The sequence below is a fragment of the Elaeis guineensis genome, chromosome 5 (genome assembly GCF_000442705.2).
Source record: "Elaeis guineensis isolate ETL-2024a chromosome 5, EG11, whole genome shotgun sequence".
In the NCBI taxonomy this organism is placed as follows: Eukaryota; Viridiplantae; Streptophyta; class Magnoliopsida; order Arecales; family Arecaceae; genus Elaeis; species Elaeis guineensis.
The window spans coordinates 116,895,007-116,917,379 of NC_025997.2; the positions used below are offsets into that span (position 1 = coordinate 116,895,007).

A 22,373-nucleotide genomic window follows, 5' to 3' on the forward strand; every position below is an offset into this window, starting at 1 on the left:
TTTTGGAAACAAGATACTTACCAGATTGAGCCGATGAACACGAGTTAGATGAATTAAAGAGGGATTTAAGAAAATCTCGTAGTTTTTCAATCTCTTCCTTGTTGAATTCTCTGAATTTATCACCATCAGATATTGACTTTTCTTTAGAGGTACTTTGTTCGTGAAGTTGGCCGGACTTTTCTGCTGTCCTTTAAATCCTCCATTTTGACTAAGGATTTGTGCTTTCCCATGAAGCTTGAAACAGTTTTCTTTTGTATGCCGAGGCTTTTTACAATGGGTGCACCCGAGTCCATCTCGGTTGGATTGTTTAGAAGAATGATTATCAGTGGTTCTATCATCCTGCCCTTGCCCAAAGTTATTAGACTTCCTCCATCTGCAGCCTTCGTAGAGACCATAGCTGAGTCTTCGAAAGTCTGTGATTCCAGCATGGCAATTCGTCGACTTTCCTCAACACGTATGATAGAGAATACTTCATTCAGTGATGGTAGCTGTTCTTTCCCAAGAATTTGAACCCTAACTTGATCAAACTCCACATTAAGTCTTGCAAGAAATTCAAAAATCCGATCCTGTTCCACCAAACTCAAAAGGGCTTTGGTGTCCTCAGTGCATAGCATCTTAATATCTTGATAATGGTCCAATTCAAGCTAAAAATCATTCATCAGGTTATAATATTCCATAATCGAAAGAGTACCTTGCTTGGTGATTGAAATCTTCATCTTGATCTAATAGACTACCGGTGGCATCCTGCATTTTGGAGTATGTTTGATGAACCGTTTTTCATATATCTCTAGCAGTAGAAAGAAACATACAGTTCTTACTAAAATCGGATTGCATTGAATTCTATAGCCAAGATATGATCATTGAGTCTTCTTCATCTCATGCGAAAAACTTTGGATCATCCGCACTAGATCCAGCCTCGTTCAAATGACGAAGTTTTTCTCTCCCCTTGAGGAATGTCGTAACAATCTACGACCATTGGAGATAATTCTTCCCATCAAGTTGATAGGAAGGATTCATGTTTTGGAGCTCTCCATTGGTTGATTCGGTAAAGATCCAAAAGTTAGTTTAGTAGAATTACTGGCCACAGTTTCAGAGGTTTCCGACATTTTCAGAGGATCGAAGAAACAAAAAAAAAATCAAGAGTAGAAACAACCGGATATGAATGGCAAAGGCAGATGTAACTAAGAAAAATTTGATCGGCAATAAATGCACGATCAAGAACAATCGGCGATGAAGACCGATAACTTAGTAATGAAGGCTGGCAAAGAAGAGAAGGCCAAAGGACGAAAGCTCTGATACTAAGAAGAAAAATATAATCTTATTTTCTTAAATCAAATATTGGGTAATAGACCTGTATATAAGTACATAGAGGGTGACCTTATTTAGAGGATCAAATCTCAAAAAATAAGAAATCAGTCAAACAATCAAGAAATGTAATAGAAAAAGAAAAATAGGGATTATATGCAAGATTTTCTATTAACAGTATATTCTAGAAAAGTAAGTTGAGAGATTTTAGGGATTCTAACACATACATTACATACATACATACATATGTATATATTTATATATGTATGTGTATATATATATATATAGACACACACACATGTGTGTGTGTGTATATATATATACACATACATACATACATACATATATATGGATAGATATGTACATATATAGATGTATATATATATATATGTATGTACATATATATGTACATATATATATGTATGTACATATATATGTACATATATATATGTATGTACATATATATGTACATATATATATGTATGTACATATATATGTACATATATATATGTATGTACATATATATGTACATATATATATGTATGTACATATATATATGTATGTACATATATATGTACATATATAGATGTATATGTATGTACATATATATATATGTACATATATATATGGATAGATATGTACATATATATATATGGATAGATATAGATATATGGATAGATATATATATACATCTATATATGTAGATATATATACATCTGTATATGTGTGTGTGTGTGTGTATATATGTATATATATATATATGTGTGTGTATATATTATAGATATATGTATATATATAGATATACATATATGTAATCCTTTTCCCGTCAAGACGCAAACTTTGTTTGGAGGCCGAAGCGCAAAAAAAAGCCCCCCTTTTGCTTTGTCTGCCTCTCCGTTTACCCCTATATCCCCGCTGCTTGGGCATCCCTGTAGAAAGGAACTCAACTTAAAACAAAGCGAAAACTACTACTTACTGCTTTGGCCACTATGAAAAGAGGAATCACAACTTAAAGCTTACTATGATTGGCCCCTTCAACAAGCCCAGCTCGACAAGATGAGGGCGTTTCGCTCCGTATCTCACTGTTAGGCTTATTCTTTAATTTAAAAGGAACTCAAAACAACAAGTAGCTTAAGGCAGCACACGCCCCCCTCCCCCCACACACACATATACATACCTACATATATGTATGTGTACACACACACACACACACACACATATGTATATGTTAATACAGACACACACACACACATATATATACCAGCTATGCGAGGACCTATATTGAATGATAGATGAAGCAATAAAATAATGAGTAATCAAAAGGAGCTTATGAATTCCAGTTTACACTAATTAGTCTTTGAATTTTTGATTACACTTTGATTATCTTTAACATTTAGAGTTCGAGAGGTAGAAGACAGGAATAGCGACTTGAATTGTGATTTTGTAGAATAGTAACTTGTCGAAGAAAATAGTAATGAATAGTAACTTGAATAGTGATTTTGTAGAATAGTGACTTACCGAAGAAGATGAATAGTAAAGTTTGCAAAATAGTAAACTAATATTGGTTTTTCATCTTTAAGATATCCTTTACATAACCGGCTTTCTCCACTCACAATCATGTATTGGATAATCTTTCTGGTTATTACCAGATTTGTGGCTTGTGTGTGTGTAATCCTAACTAGTACTTGCGGTCATCAATCCTAAGGAACCATCTGACAGGAGCTACCATTCTTCCTGGAGTATTAATTTTAGGTGGTTCGCCACAGGGGAATTCACTTAGCATACGGCGATATGGTCGGCTAATAGCTAACAACTGTTATATATATTGGAGTTCTCTAGAAAATAAAATTTTGAGATATATTTTAGAAAACTAATACCAATTCCAAATATAATGAAAAAATGAAAACAACACTGAATTTGGCAATTTCACTGTAGACTATTGTAATATAATTAAAAATATAAATGGCTATGAACTTCATTGTAACTGAGAGCATGACTTCTTACAAAAATTTTGTAGGATTCTTTTTGAAGAGTAGAGGATTTGGAGTACAAGGAACTTGAGGTGTAGGATCGGAAATAGTTTGGTCTTTGATACATGGATTTTTGGAGAGGTACAAGATTTTGGATACAAGATTTGGATTTTTGGGAGTTACAGGATTTGGATTTTTTGGAGAGGCTAAATGAGTTGAATAATTTGAGGCTTTTTGAAGAATAAGGGCAGTAGAAGTTCCGAAGGAAGTTCTGCCCTCCCATCTCTGATTTCTGATCTTTTTATAGTGCTGAAGTTGATAGGGGTGTCCGACAATGAACATCTCGTAACCGGCAGGAGTGGTCGACAGCTTGTAATGGTAAGATGATTTAACTCTACTTTAGTGTAAATTTTTTTTATCTTTTGAAAATAGTTTGTCCTTTTCCTGTTGGCTTTGGTATCCAATGAAAATGGTAGAGTTCATGAAGTTCTCTTATTGTTTGGAGGATATTCAAGAAAAACTGTATCATCATGTGAAGAGTGCTTTTGCTATTGTGATTAGAAGGGTATCCGAAGAAAATAGTGTCATCACGTGAAACTCTTTTGTCTTTGTATTTAGAAAGGTATCCGATGTTAGACCTGCTGAGTTGGCTGTTGAGTGGACCTTTTGTTGAGCCCATCTGTTTGGTTATTGTTCTTCTTCTTCTAGATAATCCTAAACCTAGAAGAAAAACTACAGAAGATCAAGTAATTAGAATAGAAGAAAAGGTAAAAGAAGAAAAAAATCAAAAGTGGCAAAATGGCTATCAAGATACTCTTTACTTGTCCATCCAGTGATAGATCCTGCAACTACCGAATACAAGAAACTACTGCTACAGTTCTTAGCAAAATTAGAAGAAGAAGAAGAAAAAGGAGGAGAAAGAGCCAGCTCTTCATTAGATCCCGCCATTTTTCTAGAAGAAGAAGAATAATAACCAAACAGGTGGGCCCAACAAAAGGTCCACTCAGCAGCCAACTCAGCAGGTCTAACATCGAATACCCCTCTAAATACAAAGACAAAAGAGCTTCATATGATGACACTATTTTCTTCGGATATCCTTCTAATCATAACAGCAAAAGTACTCTTCACATGATGATACGGTTTTTCTTGGATACCCTCCAAACAACAAGAGAACTTCATGGACTCTACCATTTTCCTTGGATACCAAAGCCAACAGGAAAAGGACAAACTACTTTCAAAAGATAGAGAAATTTTACACTAAAGCAGAGTTAAATCACCTTACCATTACAAACTGTCGACCACTCCTGCCGGTTGCGAGATGTTCATTATCGGACACCCCTATCAACTTCAGCACTATAAAAAGATCAGAAATCAGAGATGGGAGGGCAGAACTTCTTTCCTTTGGAACTTCTACTGCTCCCATTCTTCAAGAAGCCTCAAATTATCCAAGTCATTTAACCTCTTCAAAAAATCCAAATCCTGTAATTCCCAAAAATCTAAATCTTGTATCCAAAATCTTGTACCTCTCCAAAAATCCCGATATCCAAGGCCAAACTATTCCCAATCCTACACTTCGAGTACTCTGTACTTTAAATCCTCTACTCTTCAAGAAGAATCCTACAAAATTTTTGTAAGTCATGCTATTAGTTACAATGAAGTTCATAGCCATTTATATTTTTTAGTATATTACAATAGTCTGCAGTCAATTGAAATTGCCAAATTCAGTGCTGTTTTCATTTTTTCATTATATTTGGAATTGATATTAGTCTTCTAAAATATATCTTAAAATTTTATTTTCTAGAGCACTCCGATATATATAACAACTGTTAGCTATTAGCTGACCATATCGCCGTATGTCTTAGTGAATTCCCCTGTGGCGAACCACCTAGAGTTGATACTCTAGGAAGAATGGTAGTCTCCTACCGGATGGTTCCTTAGGATTGATGGTCGCAAGTACTGGTTAGGATTACACACACACAAGCCACAAATTTGGTAATAATCAGAAAGATTATCCAATATATAATTGTGAGTGGAGAAAGCCGGTTATGTAAGGGATAACTTAAAGGTGAAAAATCAAGATTAGTTTACTATTTTGCAAACTTTACTATTCATCTTCTTCGGTAGGTTACTATTCTACAAAATCACTTGGATATATATATTCATATGTATACGTATACGTATATGTACATATATGTATATATGTGTGTGTACACACACATATATGTATACGTATACGTATATGTATACGTACACGTATATGTACATATATGTATATATGTGTGTGTACACACACACATATATGTAGGGGGGAGAGAGAGAGAGAGGGGTTGGGTGTATATGCTTGTCCTTAAACCAGCATGTAGCACATGACAAATTTGGGAGGCAAAATCCTTTTAAAATTCACAGCTGTTATTTTTAAAGTAGATCAGTGGCTTGTATCAATTTGTGCTAAATATAAAGATACACTACTTCAATTGGTTTAGGTATCATTGAAAAATGTTGTTAATGTTGATGCTCTATTTTTTTTTTTTTGTCCCTTTGCCTTTCTTTCCTGAGGCCTATACAATTGCATTGAATTATCTTTGACTAAAAAATATATACCTACATGGATCATTTTGTCGGAAAATTTTGTACATGTTCTGGTTACATTATATGAGATCATAAGGGTGGTTAGAAACATACCATTGATGATGATTTAAGCCAACAGTTTGGTAAAGAGTATTGGGAGGTGCATTGGATAGACAAGCTGATGTTCCTCGTAATTCTCTGTGTTTTTGGCACTTTGTCAAGAAAGAACAATAATAGCAAGTTCTACATTCTCTTAGCTGATCCTTAATCAAAACCATGGAATAAAGTAGTGGTTCAATTTAATGTGCATATTGGAATACCACGAAAACTTTGGGCAGAAGATGAAATCTTGGACCTTTTGTTAATGACTAATGCATTTCGGAAATGAAGCTAGTTGTTATAGGCAACTGCAATATTTTGCACAGTTTGTTGCTCAATGGCTTACTAGCTGCCGATGGAGTATGCATGATATTTAGGGTCCCTGTAGCTGGACAGCTTTTTTTGACTGTCTTTATTATTTGAGCTACAAAATGTCATATTTTCTACATGCTTTAATTGTGCATCTAATTTCATTGCGAATTTGTGATTTGTAATTTGTTCTTATTTAAATTATTCATGCCCTGATAGGATGTTGTTGACATTCTGTGAGCAAACAAAAGGTGAAAAGCTACCAGAGAACATGTCAGATCAGGAAATGCTGGAAATAGTTATGGCCAGGTACTAAATTTTCTTTTCATGCCTTATCAAATGGCTATCATGTATAATTTATCATGTAAATGGACTCTATGTCGCCAGAACGATCATCTTTCTTAATATTTCTTTCATGAGCAATATGGTATTTTAGGAAACAAAATTTTAATTATTTTTCTGCTTTGCCATGTACATTTTGCTTTATTGACCCTTCTAAGATCTTTTAATCATGGATATTTCATTAGTTTATTATTTTGCTATATTACACTTACAAATGATTATTTTGTTTTCTATTGCTACCATATTATGTAATAGTGTTAAAATATTTTTCTTTCTTGACTATTCTTATCAGTATAATATTTTATTTGTCTATTGATATAGCCATCTGAATCTCTTCTTCATGCTAAAGGGAACAAATTTTCGGTTTGAATGGTATTTGTATATTATTTTTGATGCAATATGCTGAGCATAAGCAAAGGTGTCTCTGTTCTAGTCATTTTTCCTTTTTCTCCAATAGCACTGTTTGATAAGCATCACATAAAGTTTTTACAATCTGTTTGAATTAAGGCATAAGCCTCATGGCAGTAACTGTCATAATCAGCATGCTGAGCTTGATAAAGTCAACTAAAAGGTCAAAGTTGTAGAAGTAAAATTCTGTAAATTTTTCAAGCAAATCACACTTCAAGCTTGATTTCATTATTTGTTTCCATGCAGATACTGAATTTTCAGTAAAGAAGGCACATTGCCAGTTAAGTTTCTTATTAACTCCATTTTTGGAAAACCCTAAGCACTACAAGTCAAATATGCATAACAATATGATACCTGCACGATGCATGGGTATATAATGAAATTTTCAACATGAATTTATGTAATCAAAGAACAAGTAATTTCTTGGGGAAAAGAATGACAAATAAATTATAAGTGGAATTTATTTAATAATTGATTGACTATTTAGATTCTAACATCTGATTAAAAGATTAACATTCATTAAATTGTTTAACAGATATTAGGCAAAATAAATGTCTACTTATGTTGACACTTCTGATCCATTTTGATTTGATCCCGAAGCTTCAGGTTCTTTCTCGTTAGAAGTTGAGCAGTTGGATTCATTTCGCTTGGAACTTGAAGCAACCCAATCATGTGATTGCTTCAACGGTTCAACCTATGAAAAAGTAGAAAAGAAAGTATTAGTAATTTTTTCATACTTAAAAGGATTAAATAGAGAAATAGTATAAGTATAGTTTATAACCTTTTGTTAGGTTGATCATATTGAGTAATTAGCTATAGAAGGGAATGACTTTCTTCAGTGGGGTCCATTTGACATATGCCAAAGCAGCCAAACACAATCCAACTGGACTTTGTATCTAATCTTAGGAGAAAGGTGAGAAGCTTAATGTTAGAGGCACTATTAAGTATAATTTTTGGCTTCAAGAGGAAAAAGGTTTAAGCGGAACAGTGAATTTATCATGTTGGAGTATATAAAGGTCATAGTTCTTGATCCTTGTACGATGACCACTTGTTGAGTCATAACAGGTTTGTTCTTTAAAATGATTTATATTTTTTGGTGATGACTAAAAGCCATAATAGTTTGGTCTGAGCATTGTGAAGGTTTCCTCTTATAAAAAATGTGCATCCAATCTCTTGTAGTAGCTCTTATAATTTAACCAAATATTTGGGTTGAATCAGATGGGTTATACGTCATTAACAACCTGTTGGAAAGCCCTACTTTAATCAAATCAAGTTCATGAGGAGTGATGTGGACATGAAGGTATCTAATCATAGGAGAACGGTGGGATGTTTAGCATCGGGGGGAGGAGATGGTGGTTTTTTTAATTTATGCAGATGGGGATGTCACAGGAGAAGACTGCTGCTCTTACAGTGTAGTGGAGTTTTTGATTGGAGAGGTAGGAAGGTTGCCATATGAGATCAGGAGCTGCTAAAGATATGGCCATGCTGATGCATTGAATAAGGTATGGTTGTTGGCTACTGCTAGCTTTGTAATGACTTTTTTTAATCAATTAACCATAGGCTAGGAAGAGAGCAAGGATTGTGGAAACAGTCGGCTATTATGGAATTTAATGATCACATTCATTTTCTTTTCTGAAGAGACCAAGTCATATTTAATTAAATAAATTCCAGTAGCCAGTTAGTTGGAAAATGTGGATTAAATAGCATGGTTCTTCATAATTAATTTTTTTGAAAATGGGATGTCATCCAGCTCAAAAATATTAGCAATTCAGTTCCCCAACTAAATACCAATCTTAGCTACCTACTGGTCCTATTATTTTTTCCTATCATAGTGGATCTTGTCTACATGGTTTCATTATTTTTCTTTGCTTCCTCCAAGCACCAGTCTCTTCACATATGCTTTTGAGGATGAAATCCTAATTTTACAGTTCTGCAACCCATTTCAAGCTTTATTTGACTTATCATTTTGTTTTCATCAACCCATTTCAACTTTTATTTTGCTCATCATTTGGTCTTAGTTTTCTATAAAGTTGTAAAATATACTATTTTGCGGCGTTTGTGATTGTGTGATTGTTTTGCTTAATTTAAATTTTTTGATTAATTACTTATTTGTGTAGAAGTAGGTATCAATAACTTAGCACTATTAATCCTTTTTGCAGTATTGTTGGTTTTTTCTTCCATTCCTCTTTTATAGATGACTTCAAACCATCTGTTTCTGAAAATTACACAAAAATTTGATGAGTTGGGACGCTGCTGGGACTAGAAGGGTTATGAAGGTCTTAGTTTTAATGTTTAATAAATTACATAAAATGTTGAAACAACTGTTGTCAAACTGTTCAAATAGAGGCTGATCTGGACCTGAGTACGATGGTCTAAGTGATCAAAATGCTTGCAGTTTGTACACTAGAGTTTTCCCTTTTCTTATGGATATTTGAGAGTTTCTATATAATTGGACTCATGCTTCACAAAGGTATGTGTTGTCTGAACTACTGATTTTGTTTCCTTGACATATTCATGAACAAAGAAACTTCCCCCATGAATTTCTCAAACTGTTGCTTCTTCAAAGATAGCAGGCGAGATTATATTATGTGGTTTGGCCACATTGATCATGATTTCTTTCTATCCTTTCATATATACTCACATATACTGGTTTTCATTAATAGACTGACATATATTAAATGAAATAATGACCTAAAAAATCTCCATTACTATAAATGGTAATATCCTTGGTGTCATTCAGCTCATTGATCTTTTGAATCTGAATTGGGGGATCTGGAAATGAACAAAGCGGTATCCAACTCAGAATTTTTCTTCCCTTCCCCTTAGGGGTACACAATCTAGTTTTGTGATGGGATTACAGAAATCAGATAATCTACTCAAGGGGATGAAGGAAAGAGTCTGCTTCTTTATACCTTATTTTCATGGATTCAAATTTTTATAAATATATATATGGAATGTTTTCATATCAAAATTCCTAATTAAGGAAGGAAAGATTTTCCTACACCTATAAAAGTTAATTAACATGTATTCTTATTCCTAATTAAGCCAATGATTGGAGAAGTGCGATGGGCTTTTTTTTTTTTTTTGAGAGAGAGTGTGTGTGTTTATTATTGTCAGATACTTAGACTCTTAGTTAAAGAACTAGTAGCCAGTCTTTTTCGATTCAAAATTGTTGACCAAGGAAGGGAAGAAGAAAGAAAGAGATTGATATCTGGCAGCACAAAATAAAAGGAACTAATAAGGAATCCCAGAGGGGCCTAAATAGAAGGAAGATAGAAGACTACGATATCTGAATAGAAAAAATAGATGTGTAGACTTTGTAAAAGTGTTAAAACTTAAAAGTTTCTAAAATTTCTTTTTGGAAAGATTCTCACCTGGTAGTAAAGAAAGGAAGATGCGATCTCATGGACCCTGAATAGAAGGAAGATGGAAAGGGGAGTCTGAATGGAAGGAAGGTGGAAGGTTGCGAGATGGTTTTCTTAAGAATGAAAACAGAAGACATAATTTCTTATTGTTTTCAGTCTGATATATATCATGTATATCATATTCTTTTGAATTAGTTTTAGATAACATCCACCAAAATAAAAAATGCAAATTCTGTTTGTTGGGGTCTGATATATATGATGTAAATAAGTCCCTTTTCAGAACATTTTTTTGGTTCTGATGTAAGTCATTAACATCAGATTCAAATCCTAACGATATCAATTATAAAAGGTGTTGATATTAATATACTTGCAGCTATTATTAAAATTTTGAAAATAATCGGCTCAGAAGAGTCCAATCAGCTTCAAAAGGTGAAACAAAAAGTGTCACGTCCCGAACCCAACACCCGGGTCGGATACGTGATGGCTGTACACTCCTTAGGGCAAGTCCTAAAGAATATGCAAGGTCAAAAATAATTCATTACAATATCTCAATATCCATAATGTCTAATTTTAATAATAATTAGTGAAACTTGCATAATTATAAATAAAATTCCTTCAATCCTTTGATCAGGTATCAATGACACTCTATCTATGCATTTGCTCACTTGCAAGTTCATACCATAGCCAATCATGAGCATCCTGTAACTCTGAGAAGGAAAAGAGAAATGGAGGGGTGTGAGCTTTATAGTCCAGTAAGAATCCCACATATCACACCATGATAATAATATAATCTGAAAATAGCAATAAATATAAAATCTCATATCAAATATCCAGAATAATACAACCATCCGTATAAACATATATCAATTATCTACCTTGTCAAAGGAGAAATGTTATCACATATCACCAGTGAAAGCCTTTTATTCAGCATGAATTTTGTGTCTTGTCATCTGTTTCTCTTATCACATATTCAGTTTTCTTAATCCTTTCTTTTCGGTTTTGGACTAATCAAGATCATGCCTCAATTTTCTATCTGATCAAATTTTTCACTCAAGCCAATCAAGGCTGTTCCAGGCATGAGCTCCTGGCTGGCTGTCTTACATATGAAAGCCCGTGGGGACTATCTCAGGCATAAGCTTCTGACAGATTGTCCCAGGCATGAGCTCCTGGCCGACTGATCCATGTATAAGCCCGTAGAGGCTGTCCCAGGCATAAGCTCCTGACAGGCTGTTCCACATGACGAGGCTAGTCTAAATCATATCTTTTTTTTTTATTTTCATGAAATTATAATGCTTTGACTTCATTAATTAATTTTAATTTACAGTGTGATCAAGACAAATATATCATACCATATAATCATGCCATCAATCACTGATACATATATATATTGACGTAATATACTCATGCTTAAAAATCATATAAGCAAATAATGATGTCTTAATCATAGCAAATTCATCGATCACAAATTCAACGATGCAAAATCAACGATACAAGGCCAACGGTAAAATAGCATATATTTTGATGATCATGTACAGGGATTCTTATCTCTATCGGTGATTGATCCAAGCAACGAACTCTTTAATTTACGAATTTTGAAAATAAGATATTTTGCTCGATATCTTTTTGTACAACAATTACATCTCTACGTGATCAAGGTTGAACATAAAAATCATATATGGAGAAATTACAGATAAACGATCCTAATAACATAAATCCAGGACCTCTCCTAGGATCGATCAAGATCAGGATTACTTAAATACTTGGATCCTCTACTGATTCATAAGACTCTTAGAGAGAGAAATTCATGAAGAAAAAAAATTTTCGAGAGAAAATAGAGAGAGAAGCTAGTAAAGGGAGAAAATAGAGAAAGAAATTCACTAGGTTTATAATCTGGATTGAACCTTTCTCGATGTCCTCTTATCCGAAAAATCAATCTCCTATATATATTAAATCAATATTAATAAATCAAATAAATCAAATTAATTTTCTAAAATCTTCTATTGGGGTTTATCGAGATCCTCACCCTTGTCCTCAATATTTTTCCTTCCCAAATTTTTCTAACCATCTAAAAATAAATTGATTAATCAATTATTTAATTTATTAATTATTTAATTTATTAATTATTTGAGAAGAGATAGAAGAAGCCTCTTCTTCTTTTCTCCTCATCCAAAACAGGGGACCTGATCCCCCTCATCTTCTCTCCCCCACATGCAACCAAGGAAGGCCGACTCGGCCACCCCTGGCGGTTCCCGACAACGGCGAAGACAGCCCCGATGACAGCCCCAACGGCAGCTGTTGCCGACGGCACGCGGGGAAAAATAAAAGCAAAACAGGGATGGCCCTGTTTGAACCCAAACCGACAGCTTGCCGGCTTCCTTTGCATGCCGGCAGTGGGGAAAAATCCAGAATAAAGAAGAGAAAAGAGCTTATCTTGCTCCGACGGTTGAGAAGAACTCCCGCGACCTTTTCTTTCCATCCAAGAACTCATGGAGAACCCTTGAGAAAACCCTTAAAACTCTTTATAATCTCTCAAAATCCAGTGATAAAGACCTAAAGGGAGGGGAAGGGGGTTTTATAGAGGGCTTTCCTAGACCTAATCGGACTCTCCTCTGCCTGATCTCTATGAAATCGGGAGCAAAGAAGATTCTGGTTAAGAGTTTTCTTCCTCCTCTTTGCCACGCACTGCACAAAATTTTTTAAGGATTTGGGCTTCTAAAGTTTGGGCCTGGTTCAAGGGTCCAAAAGGTTGGGTTATTACATTCTCCCCTCTTAAAATAATTTCGTCATCGAAATTAACTTTGCTTAATCAATAACTTTAAAAGAACATCAATTATGTCATCCTCGAGCTTTTAATAGTCTGCCTTGCATAGTATTTGTTTCATAAGATTTTGATATAACAAAATTATGTGAGATCTCAAACTTATTCCCTTCGTGCTGGTTTCTCAATTTTTTTTTTAAACAAACAATAACATTTTGACCTGGTATTTAAATGCCAAAATTCTTTGTCCATTATATTGATTGATTAACTTATTACCTTTAATAGAAACTAAAGATAGCCTAAACATCAAACACTTCTCATAATTACAGGCTTCTTTTTCTTTTGACCTTCTAATAACTTTAACAACTGGACTTCTATCTTAGGAAAACCTCAACCTTCTACGTCAGTTCGACTAACAACATTAAATCTCGAAAAAAAATAATATCTGTGTCAAAACATTCTAGGTTTGAACTAACAAAAGAACTATCAAGCTGTTAATAATAAACTTGAGATATCTAGGATTTTTGGCATTATCAGCAATGAAGCAACCTACTGACAAAAATTATCCGACTATGATCAGATTAGGTCAAAATCTGTAGCATCCTTTCATTATCAATAAAATTCTTATTTGCAACTAATGTATTCCATCATAATATCTTTTGAATTAAGAAATTAATATTTCTAATCAATTTAATCCATCATGCTTTTGCTGCGCACTCTGATCTTAATTTATCAAATTATATAGATTTATTGAAAGATAAGAATATCTTTAAGTGTTAGATCAATCAAAGGTAGATCCAACTTTCAAATTTCGAAAAAAAAAAAGAAAAACTTAGAGCAAAACTTTAAGTTTCTTTCTCTTTACTATCCTTTGGGCATAGCACATCAAAATTAAATCTTGATTCACTTTTCATGTTTGAATTCATTGCATAAGCTTCATCACTCCTCAAGAATCCAACATGTCTGGAATTAATTGGAGTTAACCTTGGATTTACCTTACAATCATTTAGACAATTTTCAAATCAATTTTTTTTTTAAAGAATTAACTCCAACTCGAACAAACTAGAAGAACTCAAGTCAACATCTTTGTAAGTAGAATCAACTTGGTTATTTTTTGTAGAGCTCTCTTTATCACAATCCTTAATATTAATCGATAAATCCAAGCAAAATCTTATCCCTTATGTGTTAAGATTTATATAAGTCATTCAAAATTTAATACTAGCAAGATATCTTGGATCAGCTTAGAAATCTAAACTTTGATTTGAATAATTAATACACTCCACTATCTTCAACAATCATAAGTAAAATTAAGGAATCTAATCCAAAGATGGTAATATGAATTATTAAAGATTTTCTCATAATATATATATCATATTCTAACAAAATAAATTTTTTGTATTTAATTTAACAACAATATCAAAATACCCTAGATCCACTTAGAAAATTAAACTTTTGACTTGAAATTCAATGCAACTTGAAAGATAAAAAAAAATCATATCCAAATATGATATTTTGAATAACCAAAGATTTCACCAAGATGTGTATCTCATATTTTCATAATAAAATTCAAATATATTTTTCATCTAAATTCGAATTTCATATATGATTCTCTTATAGATTCAATGCTCAAAAATATTTCTTTCTCATATGATACAATTTCTTCTTAGACCATACCCTAATTAACTTCCTTTTGATAAGTCCAAAATTTATAATGCTCAGATAATTATCATCGAAAGTAGAAAAGTTATCATGATCTTCAACCATATAAGTTTAGCATTCCAAAATCATCAAGTATACTCAATATAACTTATTAATACCTCGCACTTCATTCCAGGATTAACACTTCTCATACTCGATCAACCCTACTAATTGGAATCTAAGATATAATTCGTTAATTCTATTATAGACATCATATGTCACTTATGCATAAATTTCATCATAGTATCTATTGATTCGAAATTCAAATATTGAATCTTTTTTTTATGTCTATCATATTTCTCAAGATCATAACCTAAGTTCAAATATTATTAAAGTCACAATCCTGAATAATTAAAACCATAAGCTTAAATACCACTTAAGTCATATTCTCTAATGATCATAACTTAAACTCTAATATCATTCTATCACATCCTTAATATCTTAATCTTAAGCTCTGATATCATGTATCATACTTTGTTGATCATAATCCAAAGTTTTAATATCACTTATGTCATAGTCCCTAGTGATCTTAAATCTAAACTCTGATACCATTCTGTCACATCCTATTGATCATACACAATTTTGATATCGCTTCACAGTCCCTAATAATCTTAAACCTAAGTTCTGATACCACTCTGTCACACTCCGAACCCAACACCCGGATCGGATACGTGATGACCGCACACTCCTTAGGACAAGCCCTAAAGAATATGCAAGGTCAAAAATAATTCATTACAATATCTCAATATCCATCATGTCTAATTTTAATAATAATTAGTGAAACTTGTATAATTACAAATAAAATTTCTTCAATCCTCTGATCAGGTATCAATGACACTCTATCTATGCATCCACTCACTTGCAAGTTCATACCATAGCCAATCATGAGCATTCTATAACTCTGAGAAGGAAAAGAGACATGGAGGGGTGTGAGCTTTACAGTCCAGTAAGAATCTCACATATCACATCATTATAATAATATAATATGAAAATAGCAATAAACATAAAATCTCATATCAAATATTCAGAATAATACAAACATCCATATAAACATATATCAATTATTTACCTTGTCAAAGGAGAAATGTTATCACATATCACCAGTGAAAGCCTTTTATTCAGCATGAATTTTGTGTCTTGTCATTTGTTTTTTTTATCACATATTCAGTTTTCTTAATCCTTTCTTTCCGGTTTTGGACTAATCAAGATCATGCCTCACTTCTCTATCTGATCAAATTTTTACTTATAAGCCCATCAAGGCTGTCCCAGGCATGAGCTCCTGACTGGCTATCCCACGTATGAAATTTCGTGGGGGCAGTTCCAGGCATAAGCTCCTGACAGGCTGTCCCAGGTATGAGCTTTTGACCGGCTGATCCACGTATAAGCCCGTGGAGGCTGTCCCAAGCATAAGCTCTTGGCCGATTGTCCCAGACATAAGCTCCTGACAGGCTGTTCCACATGATGAGGCTAGTCCAAACCATATCTTTTTTTTTTATTTTCATGAAATTATAGTACTTTGACTTCATTAATCAATTTCAATTTGCAGTGTGATCAAAACAAATATATCATACCATATAGTCATGCCATCAATCACTGATACATATATATTGACATAACATACTCATGCTTAAAAATCATATAAGCAAATAACGATGTCTTAATCATAGCAAATTCATCGATCACAAATTCAACGATGCAAAATCAACGATACAAGGCCAATGGTAAAATAGCATATATATTGATGATCATGTACAGAAATTCTTACTTTTATCAGTGATTGATCCAAGCAACGAACTCTTTGATTTACGAATTTCGAAAACAAGATAATTTGCTCGATATCTTCTTGTACAACAATTACATCTCTACATGATTAGGGTTAAACATAAAAATCATATATGGAGAAATTATGGATAAATGATCTTAATAACATAAATTCAGGACCTCTCCTAGGATCGATCAAGATCAGGATTACTTAAATACCTGGACCCTCCACTGATCCATAAGATTCTTAGAGGGAAATTCATGAAGAAAGAGAAAATTTTAGAGAGAGAAAATAGAGAGAAGCTAGTAGAGGGGGAAAATAGAGAGAAAAACTCACTAGGTTTATAATCTAGATTGAACCTTTCTCGATGTCCTCTTATTCGAGAAATCGGTCTCCTATATATATTAAATCAATATTAATAAATCAAATAAATCAAATTAATTTTTTAAAATCTTCTATTGGGGTTTATCGGGATCCTCACCCTTGTCCTCAACATTTTTTCTTCCCAAATTTCTCTAACCATCTTAAAATAAATTGATTAATCAATTATTTAATTTATTAATTATTTGAGAAGAGAGAGAAGAAGCCTCTTCTCTTCTCCTCGTCCAAAACAGGGGACCTGATCCCCCTCATCTCCTCTCCCCCACACGCAACCAAGGAAGGCCGACCCGGCCACCCCTGGCGGTTCCCGACAATGGCGAAGACACTGCCCCGGCAACAGCCCCAATGGCAGTTGTTGCCGGCGGCATGCGGGGAAAAATGAAAGCAAAATAGGGATGGCCCTGTTTGAACCCAAACCGACAGCTTGCCGGCTTTCCTTGCATGCCAGCGGTGGAGAAAAATCCAGAATAAAGAAGAGAAAGGAGCTTACCTTGCTCCGCAGCCGAGAAGAACTCCCGTGACCCTTTCTTTCCATCCAAGAACTCATGGAGAACCCTTGAGAAAACCCTCAAAACTTATAATAATCTCTCAAAATCCGGTGATAAAGACCTAAAGGGAGGGGAAGGGGGTTTTATAGAGGGCTTTCCTAGACCTAATCGGACTCTCCTCCGCCCGATCTCGACGAAATCGGGAGCGAAGAAGACTCTGGTTAAGAATCTTCTTCCTTCTCTTTGCCACGCACTGCACATAATTTTTTAGGGATTTGGGCTTTTAAAGTTTGGGCCTGGGCCAAGGGCCCAAAAGGCTGGGTTATTACAAAAAGAGAGTAGGATTTTTCTGTGATCATTTAATCGGTTTCAAACCATGAAAGAAAACCAGAGAAGGGGGGTTCTTAACAGGAATTTTCTATGTGATCTTTGAAAGTATAAAATCAAATTTTATTACCGTTTAAGAACCTCTTTTGGTTTTTCTCATATTTCAAAATTTTAATGGTAAAATAATCAGCTAAGAAGAGTCCAATAAGTTTCCTACTTGAAACAAAAAAAAAAACTGAGGGTTGTTAACAGATTTTTCTAGAACTTTTCCTGAATTTTGGAGAGAGAGAGAGAGGGGGGTGGGGGGGGGGGGGGGTAGAGCTTTCTTTCTCCTATTGATTAGTAGCTATAGAGAGAGCTTCATCTTATTGTATGTGTAATTGACTGAGCTATATTGTCTGGACAACTAAGCATTGGCAAGCCACATTACACGTTCAGTATGTTGTGAATATTAATTGATAAATTTAGATAACTTGCAACATTCAACTTCCTAAAGGATGTTTCTCAATCTTACGGCCTGTTGGAATATTCCTACAGGATTGGGCTGAAAATCCTGTAAGAATCAGTTCTGTTGGCCCATCTAGCTTCCATTTTCTAAGAACCTGTCTAAACCCAGCCCAGATCCTAGTATGTGGGCTGCAGGAAGAAAAAAAAAGACCTATGGAGGCCCTTTTTGGATTCCTAGAGGATTTGGGATGGGTGGAGTTTTGGTTAATACAGGGCCATACTTAAATGGATGGCCTAATCTAGGAATTCTATAGGATTTTCAGTCCAATCATGTAGGAATAACCAAACAAGCTTTTAGAGGTGCGGAGGTACTTAGCCTTGCCCGATGACTTCCTTTCACTTGCATTTTGTTGAAGACACTGCATAGATCAGTGAATGATGGTTTTTACTTCTTGGGATACATCATCATGATGTTGTATTGTAACTTTTAGGTTTCTCAGTGAGCATGAGCAACTTGGCCTCCCCCCTAGCAAGCATTCTAATGCCTTGAATGATTTATCAATCTTGATGGAAATGTATACTCGATATAAGTAGCATGCCCTGTTTGGTTGCCCAAAGGATGTCTCTGAACCTTGGAGGCAAGCATTACTACAAGTGAACTATAACTATTCATGCTTGATGATTTGTGCCCCTACAAGAATGTACATCATACATGGTAGATGATTTTGCATCACTTCGTTTATGGCAATTAATGTAGTGGTGGCTTGAGAAACCAAAAAAAATCTAGATTCTTCACATCCCATCTTTCAGCAAACAATCAAACTAAGCACCTTTCTTTCTAACAAGGGAAACTGGACACTCTCAATAATTTTCAACTGCTAAATGGAATTTTTTTATTTAGTTTGACTAGTGCTCATTTTATCATATGACACCTAATTGTCAAGTACCCTCTTGTTTGTGTTGTGTTGATAATGCACCATAATTATTTGCATTCAGATTCATTGTGAATGCCTTTAGTGCAGATATGAGAAAGAGCTGATGCATCCACTCCACAATCTTCTCAGCGGAGAGCTTGCTCGTGCCATGCTTATTCAGGTTTTTCATTTCCCTTTTAGTTTTGCCAACTTTAAATTATCTCTTATAGTTTGCGATCATACTATATTACTATTGCTTATGGATTGTGTCGATTTGCAGATTCAAAAGCTGAAACTGGATCTTGAGACGTGAGTTGAATTATTCCAATTGTTTGAGAATTTTGTGATTAGTAATGGTACAAATTTAAATCTGATTCTACAGTGGATTGAATGATATTGCTGTGTAACAGGGCAATGCTTGAGTTAGATCAGATTCTGAAGGCCAATGAAATCAATTTTGCAGTTCTTGCTGCTCTACCGGCATTTTTCCTTTCTCTTCTTCTGATAATGTTAGTGCGAGCATGGGTTCGGCAAGTGAGTATATGATAGTGCATCTTTAAAATCTCAAAGTGCTTGCAGTCTCAATTAAATTCTCCTGAAGAAGTTCATATTTCTGAAATTTTTTTTTGGAACCTTTTGGAGTTTGGTATTCTTTATATTATTTAGTTGACTTTTAGTTTTCGTTGAAATAGCATTCGGTAGGTGTTAGTAATGTTTTTGATATCATGCACGTGGACTTGTTGAAAAGTACTGGCCTCAAAAATACATCTTTTATGCTTAAAATGCATTTCAAATTTACTGCAACTCCGGCATTGCTAATTTTCCCTTGTCCTTCCTGTAGGATTGACCATGTTTTTCTCCTTTGATGAGAAACCAATATCCTGGTTTGCTTTTTGTGGAAGTCCTTAGAGTAATCATGGCTTCTTTTCCTTAATGGACGGTTGGATGGGAAAGATGACAAAATCTATGTGGCTACTAACAATCTAGAATCAACCTAAAACAATTCTTTCTGGCAAGTCTTAGAAATTACTACAGTGTGGTTGCTCTATATGAATCTTCTGAGGACTTGTAGCTAGAAAAGTGGCTGCGGTAATATAAATTGTAAAATTGGCAACTAAGATAAATAGTTGAGACTTGAGGTTAAACTTTACTAAATGCTATTGGATGACTTGAATGAGACACATACACTTTTAACAACTCGGTATTGGTGAGAACTACATGCTTAAGCTAAGAGGCTGTTTTGTTTCTTGCGGCAGAAGTTGCAGTGCAAACTAAATTGCACGCGGCTGGAATTCTGGGAGGTAGGGTGGCTGAAATTGTTTTGTGGAAGGAAGGAAGTAGCTGGAAAAATTATCTATTAGAAGCTTTAGAAAAATACAAAGTTATGCCACTATCATCGAGTAGTCATTTTATAACTTCTTCTCAAAATCCAAAATGCAGGAAAACACAAAAAAATAAAATAGAATCAACAATGAGAAAGGATAGTATTTATGAGAAACGAACTTTTTTTAGTGGCCCATCAGGTGACCTTCATTTAAAGCAGCCCTTGGAAATGGGAACATGCTTAACTTTTTTCTTATAAAAAAAATAAAAGCTTGGAAAGCAAAGAAAAAGAAGAGATTGAAGGAGAATATGAGATCTCCCACTAAAGATGGTGAGCGTTGCATAACAATAAGATTGCTCCATTGTGACCTTGAGGTCATTGGTTGGAACTTGGAAGCATAAAAAATGGCTCTATGCATGGAAAGGTAAGGCTGCATACATTTGACCCTTCGTAGACCTGGCAATGGTGGGAGCAGGCCTCATGCACTAGGCTGCCCTTTTTTATGATATTGGCCACTAGAGCTCAAACTCACGATTTTTGAAAATGGAGTAGCTGCTTTTTTCCAATCGCAAACCACCAAATTCTTCCTTGTAGAAGAAAGAAAATGACAAAATTTTACTTTTAGGTGTGGTTCAGAAAAAAGAACTTTTCCATGTTATTGGGGAATTGATGCAATGGCGATTGAGATTGAGCATTAGGGATAAGATCTAGGTGCCAGATTGAACAATTGTCTAGATCATGTTCACGAGGGGTGTGGGTGATGAAGAGGAAAGGGTTGAGGATCATCATGATGATATCGAATGTACGATCAAGGAGGTGAGGGATGGAGACGAGATGGTGGGATTGAGGCATCTAGAGAAGATCAACATTTGGAGAGAGGGAATAGAGTGAAGATTGACATGGTATAAACATTGAGAGAGTTTAGAGCATTGAGAGAATAAGCTGACAACATGACTCTAGTTACCCCTTATTCTTGCCGGAGTAGCTTAATTCATAATTGATTTGGTTGTTGGTTGGCTTGTTGCAGCAGAGGAATTTCTTCTACAGGTTAAGCCACTATGGCTTGCTGAGCACAGTAAACCAAAGTACCAAACAATGTGTTTTGCTGAGTGGCTATCGTTGGATCTGTAGGTCTAGCAATGGCCAAGTAGTTCCTAAGTAGGGGATAATATTAACAAGGGCAGTGGACTTAAATTGATTATCTATATTTTAAACAGCTTTGCGTTAGCACTTTAAGTTGAATTAGAATTATGGGGCCTACTAACATATATCATGATGAAGCGAGAACAAAGTGATGCTGTAGAAGGAGGCTTAACAAGCTTGTTACAAGGAAGAGGATGATGGAGGAGATTTCAATCTTTTAACTCAAAATGAACTTATTTGAAATGAATCAGATGTGAATTTTAAAATAATTTAATTATGTCATCATTTCCCTTATCCCATTCATCCTTTCACTTGACCACTGAAACCTCCTAGTCCTAACGGTCTGTCAGGCAATATCGGTTCTACACACACCCCATAGCGAAACAGCCCTCTAACCATTTTTCTTGGTATGCCTTCGTATGGGTTGAAACACGCCTTGGTATACCTTTGTATGGCATAGTACAGGGTTTGTATTGATCAAGCATGAGTTTTGTACCGATTCTGGCCTGGTATGGTACGATACACCTCTTCCTCAGCAATTCAAGCAGTATGGTTGTCCATGCTGTGAGTAGTCTTCTAACTGCCCAAAGACCTCGATAGTTTCTCCTTTTTATGATTTTTTGTTGTGTCATATCATTGTTCCGCTTGGTCGCTTTCCTTCACCTTTTTTCTTCTCCTATTGCTCCTCTTCTTTTTCTTCTCTTTTGAAAGATTTTTCTTTTTCTGGTTCTTCTACATCTTTCCACTCATTTGAAAAATCCTTTC

General features: G+C 34.6%; 1 protein-coding gene across 1 annotated transcript in view; it reads left to right on the forward strand.

Annotated features, from left to right (window-relative positions):
• LOC105033346 (protein DGS1, mitochondrial) overlaps positions 1–22,373 on the forward strand; it is a 58,892-nt gene that overhangs the window by 14,836 nt on the left and 21,683 nt on the right. Inside the window, exons 8-11 of the mRNA XM_010908106.4 lie at positions 6,471–6,560; positions 19,250–19,322; positions 19,422–19,450; positions 19,552–19,675. Of these exons, the coding sequence (XP_010906408.1) occupies positions 6,471–6,560; positions 19,250–19,322; positions 19,422–19,450; positions 19,552–19,675 (316 nt within the window). The remainder of the gene's footprint in view (positions 1–6,470; positions 6,561–19,249; positions 19,323–19,421; positions 19,451–19,551; positions 19,676–22,373) is intronic.